The 19,657-nt window shown below is 50.2% G+C and overlaps 2 protein-coding genes across 4 annotated transcripts; one reads left to right on the forward strand and one right to left on the reverse strand.

Annotated features, from left to right (window-relative positions):
• Nucleotides 1-3,108: 3,108 nt before the first annotated feature.
• Nucleotides 3,109-5,783, reverse strand: LOC143828710 (olfactory receptor 5AP2-like). Of its 3 annotated transcripts, none has more exons than XM_077318956.1 (2): nt 3,954-4,875; nt 3,109-3,137 (listed from the first exon to the last, which is right to left on the reverse strand). In XM_077318956.1, the coding sequence occupies exons 1-2, from the start codon at nt 4,870-4,872 to the stop codon at nt 3,109-3,111; spliced, it is 948 nt and encodes a 315-aa protein (XP_077175071.1). In that variant the 5' UTR covers nt 4,873-4,875. The 3 variants fall into 3 exon arrangements, with proteins under 3 accessions (XP_077175071.1, XP_077175069.1, XP_077175070.1); XM_077318954.1 differs by lacking the exon at nt 3,109-3,137 and adding an exon at nt 5,531-5,783 and having other exon boundaries at nt 3,924-4,865; XM_077318955.1 differs by lacking the exon at nt 3,109-3,137 and adding an exon at nt 5,170-5,197 and having other exon boundaries at nt 3,924-4,841.
• A 9,079-nt stretch (nt 5,784-14,862) lies between these two features.
• LOC143829682 (uncharacterized) lies at nt 14,863-18,795 on the forward strand. Its single transcript, XM_077320940.1, has 4 exons — nt 14,863-16,797; nt 17,347-17,430; nt 17,610-17,693; nt 17,973-18,795. The coding sequence occupies exons 1-4, from the start codon at nt 16,176-16,178 to the stop codon at nt 18,500-18,502; spliced, it is 1,320 nt and encodes a 439-aa protein (XP_077177055.1). The 5' UTR covers nt 14,863-16,175; the 3' UTR covers nt 18,503-18,795.
• The last annotated feature ends 862 nt before the right edge of the window (nt 18,796-19,657 follow it).

A 19,657-nucleotide genomic window follows, 5' to 3' on the forward strand; every position in this document is an offset into this window, starting at 1 on the left:
TATCTATAGCAAGCAGTCCTCATCTTTATTTGTCCAGAATCATTATTACATTTATTTGGCCTATATTTATTAAACAATAAATATTGAACAATAAATATAAGAGAAATACATGAAACATCATTAAAAAAATAAGATGACTCTGGAATACCAGAATTAGGGAATTTACCAATGGAATGCAGCAACAGGTAAATCAGATAAATTCTTCTCAGTATATTTATTCACAGTGTATTTATTCACAATTCCATCTCTCCTGGGATCTTTTCTTGTAATGTTCTCAGGCTTTTGTTGTATATGATGCTATGGAGATAAGTCCCACATTAGGGGGGCATCTTTAAGTAGTCCCATGGTCTTGTGTTTATTTATATCTTAAAATTAAAAAGTCATTTGGGGAATCTATAACAAAAAACTGCCAAGGATCCCTTTGTAAATATTTGAGCTCTAGTCTACCCAGCATCAATAAATCATTAGCTTGCAGCACAGTATAATATGGTGTCTTTTATTCCGGTGATGATAAAATGAAATACCTTTCTGAAAAATCTCATTATAAAAACCTCCCAAGAGATCTTCCACTCAGTGACACCATGTAATACAGTGGTCCCCAACCTTTTTATCACCGGGGACCGGTCAACTCTTGACAATTTTACTGAGGCCCGGGGGGGTAGTCTTTTGCTGAGGGATGTCGCCACTGCCTGAGCCCCTGCTCCACTTGCTTTCCTGGTGGCAGGAATAGATAAGGAATACATGGATCTGACTTCCTGTTGCCCACTGGGGGGTGCGGCCAGCAGGAGCTGCGCAGTGCCACACCGAGGGGGAGCCCCAGCCATGGCGGCCACTGGAGAGCACCAAATGTGAGCCGGCGGCAGAGTGGCAGGGCAGCCCCCGAGGCAGCAGCTAGGGAGGAGGCTGAGGAGGATCCGCGGCCTGGTACCAACTGTTCCGGGGACCGGGACCGGTCCCCAGACCGGGGGTTGGGGACCACTGAGTAATACCAGACAAATTTGCAGTGATTTTTCCTTTACAGTGCCTTCCCCTGAAGTTGCTTCCTGGCAATGCTATTCAAGGGGTTTATTGCATCTAAATATGGAGGTTCCCTTTAGTCACTATGGCTAGTATAATAATAATAATAATAATAATAATAATAATAATAATAATAATAATAATAATAATAATAATAGTTGGTTTTTATATGCTGCTTTTCTCTACCCGAAGGAGTCTCGAAGCGGCTTACAGTCACCTTCCCTTTCCTCTCCTTACAACAGACACCCTATGAGGTGGGTGAGGCTGAGAGAGCCCTGATATTACTGCTTGGTCAGAGCAACTTTCTCAGTGCTGTGGCAAGACCAAGGTCACCCAGCTGGCTGCATGTGGGGGAGTGCGGAATCAAACCGAATTTGCCAGATTAGAAGTCCACACTCCTAACCACTACACCAAGATGGCATGTAATGAAAGCCTAAATTTCACTTTCTTGGGATTACCAGTTATCATTTTTTTTAAAGTCTCTAACCTAAGTCCCTCTCTCAGATGCACACACTAAAGTGGTGAGAGGTAGGCTTGCCAGGCTCCTCTTGGCCACTGGTGGAGGATGGGAAGCTACAGTGACCAGATTCAAATTGAGGATCTCCTTAAAATTTGGGGGTGGAACCTGGGGAGGGCAGGGACTTCAATGAGGTGCAATACCATAGAGCCCTGATATCACTGATCAGTCAGAACAGTTTTATCAGTGCCGTGGCGAGCCCAAGGCCACCCAGCTGGCTGCATGTGGGGGAGTGCAGAATCGAACCCGCCTTGCCAGATTAGTAATCCACACTCCTAACCACAACACCAAACTGACAGAACTATTATCCAGTCTAATCCTCTTTTAATGCCCTCTATACCAGTGGCCATCATTATCTTCTGGCAGCAAATTCTGATCCTACATTGAGCAGGGGGTTGAACTAGAAGGCCTGTATGCCCCCTCCTAACTCTATGATTCTATATTTGTAATCACTAATTGGGTATTTTCTTTTGTTTGTACTAATCTATAGCTCATCAGATTCACTGGGTGCTCTTGTCTCCTTCCTAAACCAGAAACTTGCAGACTCTTCAGTCTTTTTTCATACAAAAGGTATTCTAACCCTTTAATCATCATCCTCTTCAGTACCTTTTCCAGCTTTACACAAACAAGACTGCACCATAAATCTATAAACAGGCATTATAATATCAGCTGCTTTATTTTTCAATCCCTTTTCCTAATAATTCCTAGAACACTTTTTTTTTATTGCAGCAAAAAATGTTGCTGGCACTTTTCATTTAGGGCCATTCCGCACAGAAAAAAAAATAGCCTTACACCAACGCAATGGTGTAATGCTAAAAAAAACCCCGTGCCTCTGGGAATTCCTCACCTGCTGGATCCTCTGCTACCGTCTCATGCTCCCTGCCATTTCGCACGCCTACTTGTAATGGTGGAAGAGGGAAATGAGCTATACACACTCCTCTCTTCTGCCTGTCAATCAAGACAGGCGGCCAATCAACTTTCTCCCTCTTTTAAAGGGACCGCGATGCTAGTGAATTTTTTAAAAATGAGACTTATCTGTTTAAACTCATATGCATGTATTCATAGATCTATTCACAGATGCATAGGGCTCCTTTTACTGCAAGCCCTCTTGCAATCCGGAGCCTTGAAGCTTTTTTTAAAAAAATGGGGGCTGATTTTTGTGTGTGTGTGTGTGGGGAAGAGGCATGCTTTATGGGCAAACTGGTGGTGGAAAGTTTCATGCAGAAAGCATTGCAATGTAGTTTTTCAACAGACTATATTCAATGCAGAACAACGATTATAATAAAGCGGTCTAAACTGGTTGTTTTTAAAACTGTTTTATTTGGCTCCATGCGGGATACCTCCAGATGTTCTAAAGGTAGCAAGTGCATAGGTTTAGGGTTTGCTGCCATGAGGTAAGTTTTGAGATGAGCAAATAGAATACAGACATCACTGAGGCAGAAACTATATCTTAACCACAAATAATATTTATTTATTTATGCGGTTTTCAAGGAGCAGATAAACAGAACAGGTCTTCACCAGGCAGACAAAGAAGAAATCTGGTTGAGGTATATTAATTTAAACTAGTTATGACTTCAGAGAATAGTCTGAATTTTCTCTAATGCTTTTAGGCATAAACAGGTTTTTACCTACCAACCACTAGGTTGGATCCGCTCTCTCACACAGGATTCCACCCACATCAGCCTATTTTCCCCCAAGAGTCAGACTAAACGGTGCAGGGCCTGTTCTTTATCAGATTAGGCCTAACAATCGGATAAGCTATTCTTCTCAGAGATAAAGCTAACGTACTTTGCCACACTACCAAACACAGCTGCCCTTTATCTGCTCTTTTTCTAAGCCATATCTGAGCTTTTCTCACTGCTTTCTGAGCCATACCTGAGCTTCTCTTACTGAGCCATACAGAGGAATAAAGAAATTTCTATTTTATAATGCTATTGTTTATGATCTTGTTAAGTTATTATTGTTATATTGTTATTACTGTTACCTGTTATCATATGTTAATTGTATCTCCTCCTGTTTTCTGTAAACCGCCCTGAGCCCTCGGGGAGGGTGGTATATAAATATAATAATAAATAAAAAATAAAAATAAAATAAATATATATATATATCAAATCCTAAAGCTTTAAGGTAAACTTTGCTAGAACAAGACATTTACAAGAGCTACATGTTCTGAAGAATTATGTGGGGTAGTTTTTCATGAATGGAACAATAGGTGGCTGCTGTCAGATCTGAATCCTCTTCCATGAAAACAGCTTATTATCATTGTAATATAATATTTTGTTTTATAACAGGTATCTTCAGGATTCTTTGAGAGAAATAATTAAACTAAGAAAAAAGGAGTAGAGTTGTAGACAGATCAGAGTCATACTTACTGCTTATGTGTGTCTGATATTATTTCATAACCATGTTTTAGAATTACAATGTCTCCTAAAAGCTTCCTTCACATCTTTGTTCCTCAGGCTGTAGATCAAGGGATTCAACATTGGGATGACCACAGTGTAGAACAAGGAGGCCACTTTGTCTTGTTCCAATGAGTACTTGGAGCTAGGTCGCAAATACATAAAGAAACTTGTCCCATAAAACAAGCTAACAACAGTAAGGTGGGAAGTACAAGTGGAAAAAGCCTTACGTCTACTCTCAGCAGAACGAACCTTTAACACAGTGACCAAGATACAGACATAGGAGATTAAGATAACCATTGTAGTGCCTACACAGTTGATACTAACTTGTACAAATATCACTATTTCATTAGTATGGGTATTAGAACAGGAAAGTTGTAGGAGTGGGGGAATATCACAGAAATAATGATTGATCACATTTGGTCCACAGAATGATAACATAAAGGTGAACACCGTATGTAAAGAGGAATACAAAATGCCGAGGACATATGAACCAGCTACTAGCCAAACACACATTTTCTTTGACATGACAGTGGAATAACGCAGAGGGTTGCAGACAGCCACATATCGATCATATGCCATCACTGCAAGGAGGAGGCATTCGGTACTCCCACATATAATACATATAAATAGTTGGATCACACAGCTGAAATACTCAATACTTTTCCTTTCCGATAAGAGATCCATTAATATTTTGGGGGTTATAGCTGAGGAATAGTTAACATCCACAATAGCCAAACTACTGAGAAAGAAATACATGGGAGTGTGGAGCCGTGAGTCTCTCTTGATGACAGCTATCAGCCCCAGATTTCCCACCAGGCTGATTGCATAGATGAGTAGAAATAGGATGAATAAAGGAATCCTTAACTCAGATCGATTTGTGATTCCTAGGAGAATGAACTCGCTGACTCTGCTATGATTAAACAGAGATGCTTCCATCAATCTGATCTACTTGCTGGGAGCAAAAAGCAGAAATAAAAACACCATAAATAAATAAAACATGCAGTGATCAGTCTAATATGACTATGTCATATTTATCAAGCTGCAGGCTGATATAGTCCACTACTCCTGATCACAAATATTACAATACCCCATTACTCAGAGAGTCCATGTCAGACACAGGAATCCCCAACATGCTACTTTCTTTTCCTGTTTGACGTGTCCTTCTGAAAAATCTCATTAAGCAAATCCCAGTTCCTATGAAAGCTTTGCATCATTAGAACAAATAACCAACACCTAAAGAGCTAATGCTATGTTCAGTCATGTATCTACACTGAAAACTTCTCATCATTATTTGACCAGCTGTCGGGAACCCGCTTGCTAACTGAAAAACAGGGTGCCCCTTTGAAGAAAACGTCACGCCAGGCCTGGTGAACGATACAACAGGAACAAGCTTTATTTCAGCAACGTGGAGTCCGCTGGTATGGAGTAAGAGCTTCCACCGAACTCCAGGTGGAAGCTCCCTTTTATACAAAACCCACCTCCTTAGGCTGTATTGCCCCACCCAGTACTTGCGGAGGGAACATGCTGATACAATCATGACTCATGCACATATGCGAGGTTTTCCGGGGTTCCTGATGGCCCATTTTCCTGGAACAAAGGGCCATCTCCGGGCCCTTGTCAAAAGGTGGAGGGGGACATTGAGGTTCTTTAGCGGCCATTGCCACCTCAACGATCGGGTGGGGCGCCCAGCTGCCGGCTTGCCTATGATCACCATGCCCTACCTCCGTGATCGCGGGCGCCTCTGATGGCGGGGTTCGGTCCCGTTCCCAAGCCACCAAGGACCGAACCACGACATTCTGCCCCCCCAAAGGTCCATTCTCCAACCCCCCGGGGCGGCCAGGATACCGCTTGTGGAAACGTTCAGTGAGTCGGGGCGCAAGGACGTCCGCTGCCCAGACCCATTCCCGGTCCCCCAAAGCGAAGTCCTTCCATTCCACGAGGTACTGCAACTTCCCCCTGTGCAGTCTAGAGTCCAGGATATCCGCCACCTCGTGGTGCTCCCCCCCCGGCAGGACCTCGGGCGCTGGCGGGGAAAACACGGGGTGCCAAACGTCACCGTCCGGAGTTTTTTTTAGAAGGCTCACGTGAAAGACGGGATGGATGTGCCGGAGGTTCTTGGGGAGCTTGAGCTTGACCGAAACTTCGTTGATCGGGGCCAAGACCTCGAAAGGCCCCAAAAACCGAAGGCCTAGCTTCTTGCTGGGCAAATTCAACCGTAGGTTCCGGGTGGAAAGGTAAACTCGATCCCCCGGTCGGATCTCCTCAGCTGGTCGTCTCTTCCGGTCGGCGTCCTCTTTCTGCGCTGCCTTGACTTTGTGGAGCTGCTCCTGCAGCGACTTCCAGCAGCTCCCGGCACGCTTCCCCCACTCGCGAAGGTCGGCCGATTCCCGGGCGGGGACCTCTCCAAGCTCCGGGAAGTGTCTCAGGTCTGTCCCGTAGACGACGGCAAAAGGCGACATCTCCGTGCTGCTGTGGTCTGCGTTGTTGTACGCGAACTCGGCCAGGGGGAGCAGGGGCACCCAGGTGTCTTGATGATAGGAACCGAAACACCGCAAGTACTGCTCCAGTACTTGATTAACCCGCTCGGTCTGCCCGTCCGTCTGGGGGTGGTAAGCGGAGCTCAGCCCTTGCTCGATGTCTAACAGGCGCAGGAAAGCTTGCCAAAACCGGGACACGAATTGTGAGCCCCGATCGGAAATCACCTTGTCCGGCAGCCCGTGCAGTCGGAACACGTGATCCAGGAACATCCGAGCCAACTGTGAAGCACTGGGGACACTGGCGCAAGGAATGAAATGGGCCTGTTTGGAAAATAGATCTACCACCACCCAGATCACCGTTTTCCCCTTGCTGGGAGGCAAGTCTGTTATAAAGTCCATGGAGATCACTGACCACGGCCGGGTCGGGACCTCGAGCGGGTGCAGCAGACCTTTCGGCTTGCCAACCCCCGGCTTGCAGGTCAGGCAGACAGGACAACCACTGACGTAAGCTTTTGTGTCCCGCCGCAGACTGGGCCACCAAAACCGCCGCCGGGCCAACTTCCAGGATTTTACGAAACCGAAGTGCCCGGCGGTCTTAGCATCGTGGCAGAGGCTGAGGGCTTCCCGTCGTAGCCCTTCCGGGACGTAGACAGCCTCCCCCCTCCGCCAGAGACCGGAGTCCAAAATCAAAGAGTCCCGGAGCTCAGCCAGCTCCTCGTCTGCCCCATAGGCTGCCACTAGGCGGTCTCGGAGCGGGGCGGTCGCCGGGTCGGGCTCCCATTCCTCCCTGGCCCGCCGCCTAGTGACGACCCCCCGTCCCAGCTGCTCCTCGCCAAACACGGACCTGGTGCAGGGAGCGTACCCCTCCCCATAATGCGGCAGACGGGAGAGGGCGTCCGCGAGGAAATTCTCTTTGCCGGGGATGTGACCAAGCTTGAAATTGTACCGCGAAAAGAACTCCGCCCACCTCATCTGCTTGGCGTTCAGGGATCGCGGTTGCCGGAGCGCCTCCAGATTCTTGTGATCTGTCCAGACCTCGAACGGCTCCTCTGTTTCCTCCAGCCAATGCCGCCATTCGGTGAGGGCGAACTTAATCGCAAACGCCTCCTTCTCCCAGGTAGACCAGTTCCGCTCCGTTTCGGCGAATTTTCGTGAGAGGTAGGCCGCCGGCCTCAGCTGTCCCGCCTTGTCTCGCTGCAGGAGAACCGCCCCGGCTGCTGCGTCGCTGGCGTCGACTTGTACCACCATCGGCTGGGTTGGGTCGACGTGCAGTAGCGTGGGCTCAGACGCGAAAGCTTGCTTGAGGGCCAGGAACGCTGCCTCCGATTTCTCATTCCAGCCGAGCGCTGCGCTGGGCCGCGTGGCGCGAGGACCTCTCCCCTTGGTACCTAGCAAGTCCGTGAGGGGAGCCACTACGGAGGAGTATCTGGGGATGAAGCCTCTAAAAAAGTTAGCAAACCCCAGGAAGCTTTGTAGCTGTTTCCGGGTGCGGGGCCTTTCCCAGGCCAGCACCGCCTGCACCTTCTCGGGGTCCATAGCTATGCCCTGGGCTGAGATGCGGTAGCCCAAATAGTCCAGGGAGGGACGGTGGAATTCGCACTTAGCCAGCTTCACGTATAGGTGGTTTGCCAGCAGGCGCTTTAACACCTCCCTCACCAGGGTCACGTGCTCTTGGGGATCTTGGCTGTAGATCAGGACGTCATCCAAATAAACCACCACCCCCTGAAACAGAAGGTCCTGCAACACCTCATTAATTAGACTCATGAAAGCCCCAGGTGCCCCGCTTAAGCCGAACGGCATCACTTTAAATTCGAATTGTCCCAATTGACAGTTAAACGCTGTTTTCCACTCATCCCCCTCCCGGATGCGTACCCGGTAGTACGCCTCCCTTAGGTCCAGTTTAGTGAACAGAGTCCCTTTGCCCAGCCGGGCCAGCAAATCCGGGATCAGCGGGAGGGGGTAAGCGTTCCCCGCTGCGATGGCGTTGAGGCCCCGGTAGTCCTGGCACAGCCGTCGGGACCCATCCTTTTTCCGGACGAACAAGACTGGAGCTCCCATGGGACTGGAAGCGGGCCGGATGAAACCTCGGGCCAGATTTTTATCCAAAAACTCCCGGAGGTCCTTGAGCTCACCCTCACTCATCTTGTAGATGCGCCCTTTGGGTAGTACCGCCCCCTCTGGGATGTTGATAGCGCAGTCCGTGCGGCGGTGTGGGGGTAGCTCGTCCGCTTCCCGCTCGCTGAAAACGGCTGCGAGGTCTCGGTACTCTGGCGGGACCTCGGGCTCTGGTTTCTCCTGCTGCGCCGCCGCCGCTCCCCTGGGACGCGCCGCCGTCCTCTTGTGGCTGGAATTCTCGTGGGGGACCCGATGCCGTGCACCCACCGTCAAGTCGAACTTCAGGGTCCCCGCCCGCCAGTCCACCACGGGGTTGTGTTCCTTCAGCCAATCCAGGCCCAATACCGCCCGATATCCCGCTACGGGGACCTGGATCAGCCACCGCAGCTCTTGGTGGTCCCCTATGTGGATGGCGATAGGACCCACCTCCTCCCCGAAAGGTCCCCCCTGAATCGGGCTGCCGTCCATCTGGACGAAAACCAGGGGAACCTTCCGAATGCGCTTCGGTAGCCCCAAAGCCCGGGCTATCTGGGGGTGGACCATGCTGTGGTCGCATCCAGAGTCCAAAAGAGCCTCCCCCACCCAACTTAGTCCGTTCTCCGGGTTCCGGAGCTCTAAAATTACCACGTTCGGAGGTCGCGCCTCATGCTGCAGGGGTTTTCCCTCGCACCGCGGGACCTGCTGCCCGGCGCCGTCTACAGCAGGTCCTGGCCGTTTCCCGTCGCCTGGGCGCTTCCCGGTTCGTTGCGGAGGTCCTCCGCCCGGCGTGCCTGCTGGGGGCGTGTCGCACCTCCCCCCTGGGAGAGCCCGCGGTCCTCCCCCCCTTGCCGTTGGCACGCTGCTGCGAAATGTCCTGACCCCCCGCATTTCAGGCACAGACCTTCCCGGCGTCTCCTTTCCCGCTCGGGGTTCGGGGGTCGTTTGGGGCGAGAGTTGTCGGGGCCCGGTCTCGGCGCCTCGGCTGACCCGCCTTTGGCCTCCCGGGGGGGTGCGGCGGCCCAACCCAGGCTGGCTTCCAGCTTGGCGACCACAAAACACCACCCCTCCAGTGTAGACAGATCTTCTTCCGTCCCCTTGATCACGGCCCATTCCCTGAGCTTCGGGTTAAGGCCCTCCCGGAAGTACTCGATTTGGGTCTCCTCGTTCCAGGAGAACACCTTGCCTGCTTCCCTCCGGAAAATGTCTATATAGTCCATAACCCCCCTAGTACCCTGTCGAAGTCCCTTGATCCGACTCTTTGCCTTGTCCTCAGCCTGGGGGTCCTGGAATCGTCGGCGGAGCGCGACCACGAAGTCCTGCAGGTCCCGAGTTGCCGGGTCGCCGCGCTCGGCCAACCCTAGGTACCACTGACCCGCCTTGCCCTGGAGACACGATGCCACCCCCCAGACCAAGTCCTCGGAGTCCTCATACCGGTCTCCATACCTCCGGGCATGCGTCAGCGCGTGGAGGAGGAACTGCGGGAGGTCGTCCGGCGTCCCGTCGAAACGCGCCTTAAGCTCTGGGGGGGAACGTTTTGGAGAGTAGTCCGACCCCCTCCGGATCCGGGATTCTCGGCGTCCGCCGTCTCGTCCTGCTCCGCTCCACCGGCTACCAACTTGCCCAACGACGCCGTGCCGCTCCCTGCCTTGCACGTCGCTCCTGCGTTGGTCCGGCTCTCGCCGCCCCGTCGGCTCACCCGCTCCCCCGAGATCCTCTGCTATCTCGCCTCTCCGCTGGCCGTCTCGCCTACTCGGGACTGAAAACTGCTCCGGGTCGGGGTCCGGGGCCCGCTCACCAGTACCGGGCTCGTCCTCGTCGCTGGAGACGTCCTCACTCGACGCGATCCCCTCCGCCGTTGTATTACCAGTCCCCCCGGGCCCGGCCCGAGCTTGCTCACGGGCTTCAGCTGCCTGCAAGCGCCTGGCCAAGTCCGCCATGGCCCGCCGCAGGTCCTCTAGGGATTCCTCAGGTCCTACCGGGCGAAGCGCCTGCCTCAGCTGGGTGTCCCAGGTTGGGGCCAACCCCCCAGACCTCGGCGCGCTCCCCGCCGTGCTTGGGAAACCCATGGCCCGGCGCCTTCCCTTGGCCGCCGCTGCCGAGGGTCTCGGGGTCCCGGACAGCTGCTCCTGGCCCCCCGATTTTCGGAGGAAATCTCCCGGGGACATTAAACTCATGTTCCCGGGGTTCGTGGGGGTCGAGACCGCCCCGTTGCTTGAAAACGCCATCTCTGGATCCGTCCCGATAAGCGCTCGGATGCGATGCCGACCCTGGAGTTCGGTGGGAAGCTCTTACGATGTCGGGAACCCGCTTGCTAACTGAAAAACAGGGTGCCCCTTTGAAGAAAACGTCACGCCAGGCCTGGTGAATGATACAACAGGAACAAGCTTTATTTCAGCAACGTGGAGTCCGCTGGTATGGAGTAAGAGCTTCCACCGAACTCCAGGTGGAAGCTCCCTTTTATACAAAACCCACCTCCTTAGGCTGTATTGCCCCACCCAGTACTTGCGGAGGGAACATGCTGATACAATCATGACTCATGCACATATGCGAGGTTTTCCGGGGTTCCTGATGGCCCATTTTCCTGGAACAAAGGGCCATCTCCGGGCCCTTGTCAAAAGGTGGAGGGGGACATTGAGGTTCTTTAGCGGCCATTGCCACCTCAACGATCGGGTGGGGCGCCCAGCTGCCGGCTTGCCTATGATCACCATGCCCTACCTCCGTGATCGCGGGCGCCTCTGATGGCGGGGTTCGGTCCCGTTCCCAAGCCACCAAGGACCGAACCACGACACCAGCGTTACTTAATTTATTTGTACTTATTGTCTGAAGACAGATATGGAATGAGTCTTATGATAGATAAATTGTAAACAATAAACTTATATGAAACATCGGCAGGAGGGCTAAAGTCAGATGACTCTGGAATACCAGAAACAAGGAATTTACCAATAGAATGGAGCAATGGATAAAACATAAGAATCTTTCTCAGATTAAGTATCCACACCGTATTTATTCATGATTCCCTGCTTCTTGGATCTTTTCTCTTAATGTTCTCAAGCTCTTGTTGTGTATGCTGCTATAGAGATATTAAATCTCATGAGAAAAACCATACTTAAGTATTCCCATGGTCATGTGATTGTTTATATTTTAAAATCAGGCATTTGGGGAATCTGTAACAACAACAATAAAGCATTGAAAATCTCTCTGTAAACGTTGAGATATAAGAACACAAGAAGAGCCCTGCTAGATACTCTTACACAGTGGCCAACTTGGTACCCTGGAGGTCCAGGCAGAGCATAGAGGCTGAGGCCTTTACATTAGGCTGGTTTCTGGCACTAGTACTGATTCTAAATGTGGAAATTCCCTTTATTCACTATGGCTAGTAAGCCACTGATAGACCTGTCCTCCTTGACTCTATCTAATCCTCTTTTAGTGCTAGTTATGAAAGGACAGGAAGGCTTGGAAGATCATTGTCCATGGGGTCACGATGGGTCGGACACCTAACAACAACAATGAAAGTGACCATCATTATAACCTCTGGTAGTGAATTCCTCTTGTTAATCTCTCATTGGGTAAAGGAGTATTTCCCTTTGTCCATCCTGAATCTACTACCCATCAAATTCAGTGGATAACCTTCTCTATTTTTTTTAGATTGAAAAGTGCTAGACTCTTCAGCTTTTTCTTGTGGGAAGACCAATGTTAAATCCAGAGTGTTTGCCTTTTTCACCACTGCAGCACACTGGGTTGACAGTTTCATTGAGCTATCTACCACAACACCAAGATATTTTCTTCTCTCAGGCCAATTCCACATGGGGGGGGGGAGGCTGGGCCAGCACTTGTATGGCAGTGGGGCTAATCCCTGCTTCCATGTTATGTCAAGCCCTCTGTTGCCCTATGGGAAGGGAATGCAGATATTTCTGCATTCTCTTTTCTGCTGCTGGTGTCATCAGTGGCCATGCTGAGCCTGAATGGGGAAGAGCTGGTTTTCCCCTGCTAACAGCATCCTGGCAAGGACAAGAAATGTCCTATTTGGCTCTGCAGTGCTTGAGGGCTGAATGGGGCATATTTTTATTTGCATAAAGGTGGGATTCCGTTGTTATACAATCCCCCTTCGTGCAAATAACCCCCCTCTCCGTGACCCCCCTGCACGGCTGAACATTCCCACCCCTGCTGCATTGTGGGGATCTGGAAATCAGGGCAGACAGGGTCCACTGCTGAAAAGGGTTCCCCATGGGGACACAGGAACCAGCGGGGCATGTTGCTCCATCACAATGAACTGGTGGTGGCCTAGAGCGGCGCCACCAGTGTGGTCTCAACGAGTTCATAGCCCATTAGGCTACACTTGAAGTTGGACATTTTTGTTCAATTTTTGTTCAATTTTTGTTCAATTTTTGTTCATTATCTACACCGAATTACACTGGCCCCATGATTTGTTTCCCACTCACCCAGTTTGTGGAGATCCTCTTGAAATTCTTCACAATGGGGCTTGATTTTCACTATCCTGAACATTTTTATGTTATCTGCAAACTTGTCCACTATACTACTTACCTCTAGATCCAGATCATTCATGAACAATTATGTAGCATTGGCTCTGATAACATTCCTTGGAAAACACCACTATCCTTCATTTAATCAGTGTTAAACTGTAAGAGACCCATCCTTTTATCCCATGACTGCTAAACGCATTCAGGAGCCCTTAACCTTGTTGAAAGCCTCTTGAAAGTCCAAATGTATGTCTTCCGGGTCACCATTATCTAGGTATTTGATGACTTTGCCTGGCAGTGTGGCATGTGGCCAGTGAAGATGCAACACAACTTTTTTTTTGCATCAACAAGGCCACAGCTTTATTAACTAACCCAGAAACTAGGGTTGGCCTGGCACGAGGTGTAGAGTAATTCCCCACACAACTGTCCGGCTGCTAACATGGGCTCAAGAGGCACCCTGGGTCCCCCTTCCTCCCAGCTGGGAGGAAGGATCCATTGCTCCTTGAATGCCCTCTGCTGGGAGGAGGACGGTTTAATGGTTGCCAGGCGTCCACCTTGTTCAACCATCCCTACTTCCTGGCTCTGAGCCCCTGACCTTCCCAGCCGGGCAGGCCACGCTCGGTGTTAGCCGGTCTCTTATTGAGACTCCCAACCCCAGTGTCCCAGTATGCAGACTGGTCCCTGACCAAAATACTCTACCTCATGCCCCCATTCCACAGCTGTGATGAAGAACTACCCAAACCCAAGCACAGGGTGGGAGGGTGGGTAACTGTCCATCGGCTCTACTGGCAGCAAAGGGGGTGAGCTCATGCCACGAGGCACTTATAACAAGCGTCTTTGAGCCCGCCCCCTGCCTCACTGCCCCAGCACGCCAGCTGGGGTGCTTACGCTCTGGCAGGCCCGACGCCTTTATGTCTTCTTGGCCCACTCCCGCCACAGCAACGGCAGCCGGGCTAATTCGCAGCCGCTCTTTCTCAAAGAACTCCAAAAGTTGGTGAGGCAGGATTTCTCTTTGCAGAAGCCATGCTGATTTTCCCTCTGCAGGCTATGTTTCTCTACATACCTAATAATTCTATCTTTGATTGCAGTTAATACTTATTTGCTGGGGACAAACATTAGATCAACTGACTTGTAATTTCCTTGTTCCTCTCTGGATCGCTTTTTAAATATTGCTGTAACATTTACTACTCTCCAGTCTTCTGATATTGTGGCAGATTTTAATGACAAGTTACAAATACAAGTTAATAGATCAACAATCTCACATTTGAGTTCTCAAAGAATTTTGTAGCGCATATCATCAGGCCCTGGAAACTTACTGCTTTGTAAGGACAACTGCAAAGACCTCCAGGAGGATCTCCACAAATTGGGTGAGTCTGCAACGATGTAGCCAGTGCAGTTCAGTGAAGGCAAATCTAAGGAGATGCATACTGAACAAAAAATCCTAACTTCAAGTACTGGCTAATGAGGGTCTGAACTTGCTGATAGTGAGAGTGACAAATATATTGGGGTCATAGGAGAAGCAATGAAAAGGTCAGCCCAGAGTGCTGAAGTGCTGAAAAAAGAAAACTTTCTGATGGGAGTTATTAGGAAAGGGATTGAAAATAAAGCAGCCAATATTATAATGCCTCTGTATAGAATCTTAGAGTTAGAAGGAGCCATACAGGCCATCTAGTCCAACCCCTGCTCAATGCAGGATCAGCCTAAAGTATCCTGGATAAGTATCTCCAGTTGCTGCTTAAAGACTGCCAGTGAGGGGGAGCTCACCACCTCCTTAGGCAGCCAATTCCACTGCTGAACTACTCTGTGAAGGTGGGGTGGGGAAGACTCGGGGGCATTTCCCACGGCTTAAAAATAGCACAATGGTTGCTGATTGAAAACGCTACTAATTTGCCATAACGCACGACGTCGTTAACGATCTGCAACAATCCTGAAACCGACCCGCCAAAAGCGCTTCGTTGTAGCGCTTTTAGGGGAATCCAGAAAACTGGATTCACCCTCCGGATAGCGATACACTCCTGCAACCAATCTGCAACAGTAGCGCTAAAGACCTGTGCGTTACCATTGTTGCGGGTTCTTCAAAGTCCCTCCTCCCGAGCCTGTCCTCCAAACTTCCGGCGAACTGTTCGCCATTTTTTTTTTCTCCGAGCGAGCGGGGATCTACGAGGCAACGGGACAGCGACTGGCTTTCAAGCACGATTACTTTCGGAAATTCTGCCCGGACACCACAAGAGTTTTTCACAAGCACAGTGGCACACACCGTCACGTTCCCAAAATTTGCCCAAAGCTTAAAACCCCGTCTACCATCGGCCAGTCCTAGCGGAGTCAACGTACAGGGAGCATTTTAAAAAATTTTCCTCTGAGCGTGCCAACGAACATTCGCCGCTCGCAGTCTCCTGCTTAGCTTAGAGGGGTTCAATAGACATGATTCGTGGTGATATCATGAGGGGCGGCTTATGTGTAGTGGGTCTTTGTGTGGTTCCCGGTGCGTGCTTGTGCTTGGGTGCGGACAACCCCTTCCATTGGCGGCTAGACCTCCGGCAAGCGGAGTTGCCGTCCCCCGTTCATTTTAAAAAATTTTCCTCTGAGCGTGCCAACGAACGGTCGCCGCTCGCAGTCTCCTGCTTAGCTTACAGGGGTTCAATAGACATGATTCGAGGTGATATCATGAGGGGCGGCTTATGTGTAGTGGGTCTTTGTGTGGTTCCCGGTGCGTGCTTGTGCTTGGGTGCGGACAACCCCTTCCATTGGCAGCTATACCTCCGGCAAGCGGAGTCGCCGTCCCCCGTTCATTTTAAAAAACATTCCTCTGAGCGTGCCAACGAACGTACGCCAGTAACATGTCATGTTTGGTTGATTTATGCTGTGGCTGGTGAATATTATTGGGGAACTGCCGAGTACTGCCGCACTTGCTCTCGGTTGAACACCGGCATGCGTTTGTGTAATGGCGGACATTTTCCTAAAATGGCTCCCGCTGCATGTTCAAACTGCTCTTCTCTCGTGTAAACGAATCAGCGCATGCGTTAAGTCAAACAACAAGGGCGCCAATCTGGCCATTAGGAGCAGATCCTGTTCCCGCGCGAGGAGTTTTGAACGTGACATGTGACCTAATGTGGCCAATGCGCGTGTCCCCTACTGCCCTCTACCAATCAGGAGCCGGCTAGTCCCTTTGTCTTTGTGTGCGGGAAGGTATATGATCCGTTGCACCCTGCACCTTCCACCACCATTTTGCTCAGCTACTAGCGAAAGCAACATGGAATCGTCTTCTCAAGCCTCGTCCGTCCCTGCAACCGGCCGTGGCCCAACTTGGAGGGACGCGGAGATCAGGGACCTGATCGGGATTTTCTCGGAGGAGAAAATCCAGGACGCGTTCCAGTCCTCCCACAGGAATAGGGAGGTATTCGAACAAGTGGCCATTAAGATGCGCGCCCTGGGCCACAACAGGACCGGCCTTGAATGCCGGTCGAAGACCAAGACAATGAGGGCAGAGTATATGCGTGCCGTGAACCATAATAAGGGTTCCGGCAACGAGAAGGTTACCTGCCCCTACTTCGAGGAGCAGCGCCAGCTGTACGGAGACGGGGAAGGATCCGGCAGGCCGAAGCGCGTCGGCCGGAGCCTTAAGGTGGTTCGGAAGCCGGCTGCCCCGGTCGAGGAACCACCCGCTGAGGAGGATCCCGGCGAGGGCACCTCGTCCAGCTTTCGCCCTCCACCCCCCGTCCAGCAACGAGCCGCGGAATCGGTAACGCTGGACCTCATCGCCATCGTTCCTGGGGAGCCAGAGGAGGCTCCTGAGCAAACGCCCCTTGCCTCCGGTAAGTGATTTTCTTTTTATTTTATATTTCCTTTTGAGCAAATGTGTGTTCTGACGTTTGGGCATCGTTTTCTCGTCAGTTCGTTGCAACGCATAAGATGGTAGGCTGCTTGCTGTGTTTACTATTTGAAACGGTTTTAATTTTATAATTTAATTTTAATTTTTAAAAGATTTTAAAAGATGGTAGGCTGTGGAGTGCTTGCTGTGTTTACTATTTGAAACGGTTTTAATTTTATAATTTAATTTTAATTTTTAAAAGATTTTAAAAGATGGTAGGCTGTGGAGTGCTTGCTGTGTTTACTATTTGAAACGGTTTTGATTTCATCATTTAATTTTAATTTTTAAAAGATTTTAAAAGATGGTTGGCTGTGGAGTGCTTGATGTGGTTAGTATTTGAAACGGTCATGTTTAACCAACAGCCCCAAAATATTTGCTGCATGCCTCGCCCATAGGCCTTCTGCAGTACTTTGGCTCACTACTTTGGGAGCTTGCTTTGTGGTTCATGGTGTATGCTTGCTCATTTTTCACTATTTTCTGCTCTTGTCCACAGAGACACAGTTGCCAGGGACGGGGCCCCTCGAGTCTCCAGCAGCACCTGACGTGGATAGTGATTCGGGGGCATCAACTAACATTGGTAAGTATTAGTTAAAATAGGGGGGGGGGCTGTTTTAACTGCTTTGTGCTTTTCTGTTTGTGCAGGGCAGCAGCACTGCTAAGAGAAAGAAGAGAGTCCCTCTGCGTTGCTGGTGTAGGCTTTGAAGCTGGCTTTGCCACCCTTTGGTCCTAGATCTGTTTTTTTTCCTTTTTTTGCAGATTTCATACCCGGAACACAGGAGGAGGAACAGCCTGGGGTGCTTGGACCTCCTGCCCGGCGCAGGCGGATACAGATTCAAGATGGTGAGCGTGCATGACCTGTTCCTTTCGAGCCATAGCTGCAGGACAATGTCGCTAGGCACTAACCATGTGCTCCCTTTTAATTGTTGAGAGTCCTGCTGTGAAAGTAGGCAAAAGTAAAAGCACACCATGGGCAAACAAACAATAGCCATGTGCTCGCCGGGGATTGTTTAAATTCTTGGCAGGAAAACACGGGGACAAAAAAGAACACCATGTCCACCATGGTGTGTTTTGACTTTATTGATGTTACTAACAGTTTTGTTTCTCATTTTTTGCCAACAGAGGTTCTTTCAGATGAGGAGGAGGAACCACCCCTGGCTCCAGGCAGCCCACCACCTAGAGGTGCGCTCCCAGCAGAGGAGAGGCTTACGAGGGAACGCGGCAGGCTGAGGCGCGTCTCCGTCTTGACAAGCGTGGGAGAGAGGCTCCTTGAGCACTGCTATGAGGAGTCACGGCGTGCCGCTGCCGCTGACCAAGCCATGCTCACACTCATTGCCCAGGAGGGGAGAAAATTGAGGGCAGTCCTTAGAGAGACAAACCAAATCCTACGCGAAGGCGTGGAGGAGGTGCGACTGATAAGGAGACTCATGGAGAGGGCTGTAGTGGTCATGGAAAGGGCCTACCCTCCACAAATCGCCCCCGCCCCCCCACCACCACCCCCACCACCACCCCCACCACCACCCACACCAACACCACCACTTCCAGCACCCACCCCACCGACTCCCTCTCAGAATGCCTCCACCCAAACACGAAGGAGGACTATTCTCGGAAAGAGAAAAATAAAACCAGCAGACAAGTACTCCCCCTCCTAGTTTTGCCCACTTTTTCTATTTCATGTTATCTGTGTTTTGTTGTTTGTTGAATAAAGTTTATATTTTTGACTCTGTCTCTGTGTACCCTACTGTAGAATCTGCAAGGCCGAAAGCGGCCTCTCTAGTGATTGTCTATATTGTGGTACTGCTGTGTGGGTTGGAGGTTGGAGGGGTGTTAGTTCAAGGAGTTTTAGGAGTGTGGTGTGGGGTTAAATATGTGCGAGTTTAAGAAGTCACACTGGAGTCTTGTTATAAAATTTGCAATAACATTTTATTTTAAAAAACATTTTAACAGGGGAAAAACATTAGGGAATGAAACTTGGAGCCCCACCAGCACCACCACCCCCCACCCCCCTGGAAAACCTATTTTTTTTTAACAAAAGTATACATTTAACAGGGGAAAAACATTAGGGAATGAAACTTGGAGCCCCCCCCCCAACCCCTACCCCAAAACACAAACAGGAAACAAAACTCAGGTCCCACTGCTCCCCTGCCCAGCCCCTTCCATCTCCCTCACTCTCCTGCTCAACCTTCCCACGGACCCCCGGACTTTGCGGCGGAAGAGGTCCTCATCCTCCTTCTTCTTAACTGTGTGGGGAGGGAGAAAAAGTACACATTAGTGCCACACATATTTTCAAATTTCTTTAGTTTACATGCATACACTTTTAAGTGGCCTTAGCCACAGTGTGAGAAGAGTTGGGCAGTGGGGAACATAACCTACGTTCTTCCGCCTCCCTCTGTTGCCTTTGCTGCTCAATCTCCCCTTTCAGCTCTGCCACTTGAGCCTCCAGGGAAGTAACTCTGGCCTCCATCGCACGCAGCCTTGCCTCCACAGTTTCAGCTATAGGAATCAAACAAAGAATTTGATCACACTCCAAAAGGAAGCATCACATCAGGCTCCCATATGGCTCCATGGGGGAACACACACATGGGTCTCCCTCACAGACATAAAACTCTCACCTGCAGCCTGTCCCGAGGTGGAAGGTCCCTCTTCCTCCCCCTCCTCACGCTCAGGTGCTGTTGCCAGCTTGGATGGTGATTGTGTGGCTGGGCAAAGAAAAAGACAAATCATAATTAAAAGCACACAAAACAGAGATGAAACACAGCTGGTGGACACACCACAGTTAGAGTCTAAGCGCATAACCAAAGTGGTTC

The sequence above is a fragment of the Paroedura picta genome, chromosome 2 (genome assembly GCF_049243985.1).
Source record: "Paroedura picta isolate Pp20150507F chromosome 2, Ppicta_v3.0, whole genome shotgun sequence".
Classification (NCBI taxonomy): domain Eukaryota; kingdom Metazoa; phylum Chordata; class Lepidosauria; order Squamata; family Gekkonidae; genus Paroedura; species Paroedura picta.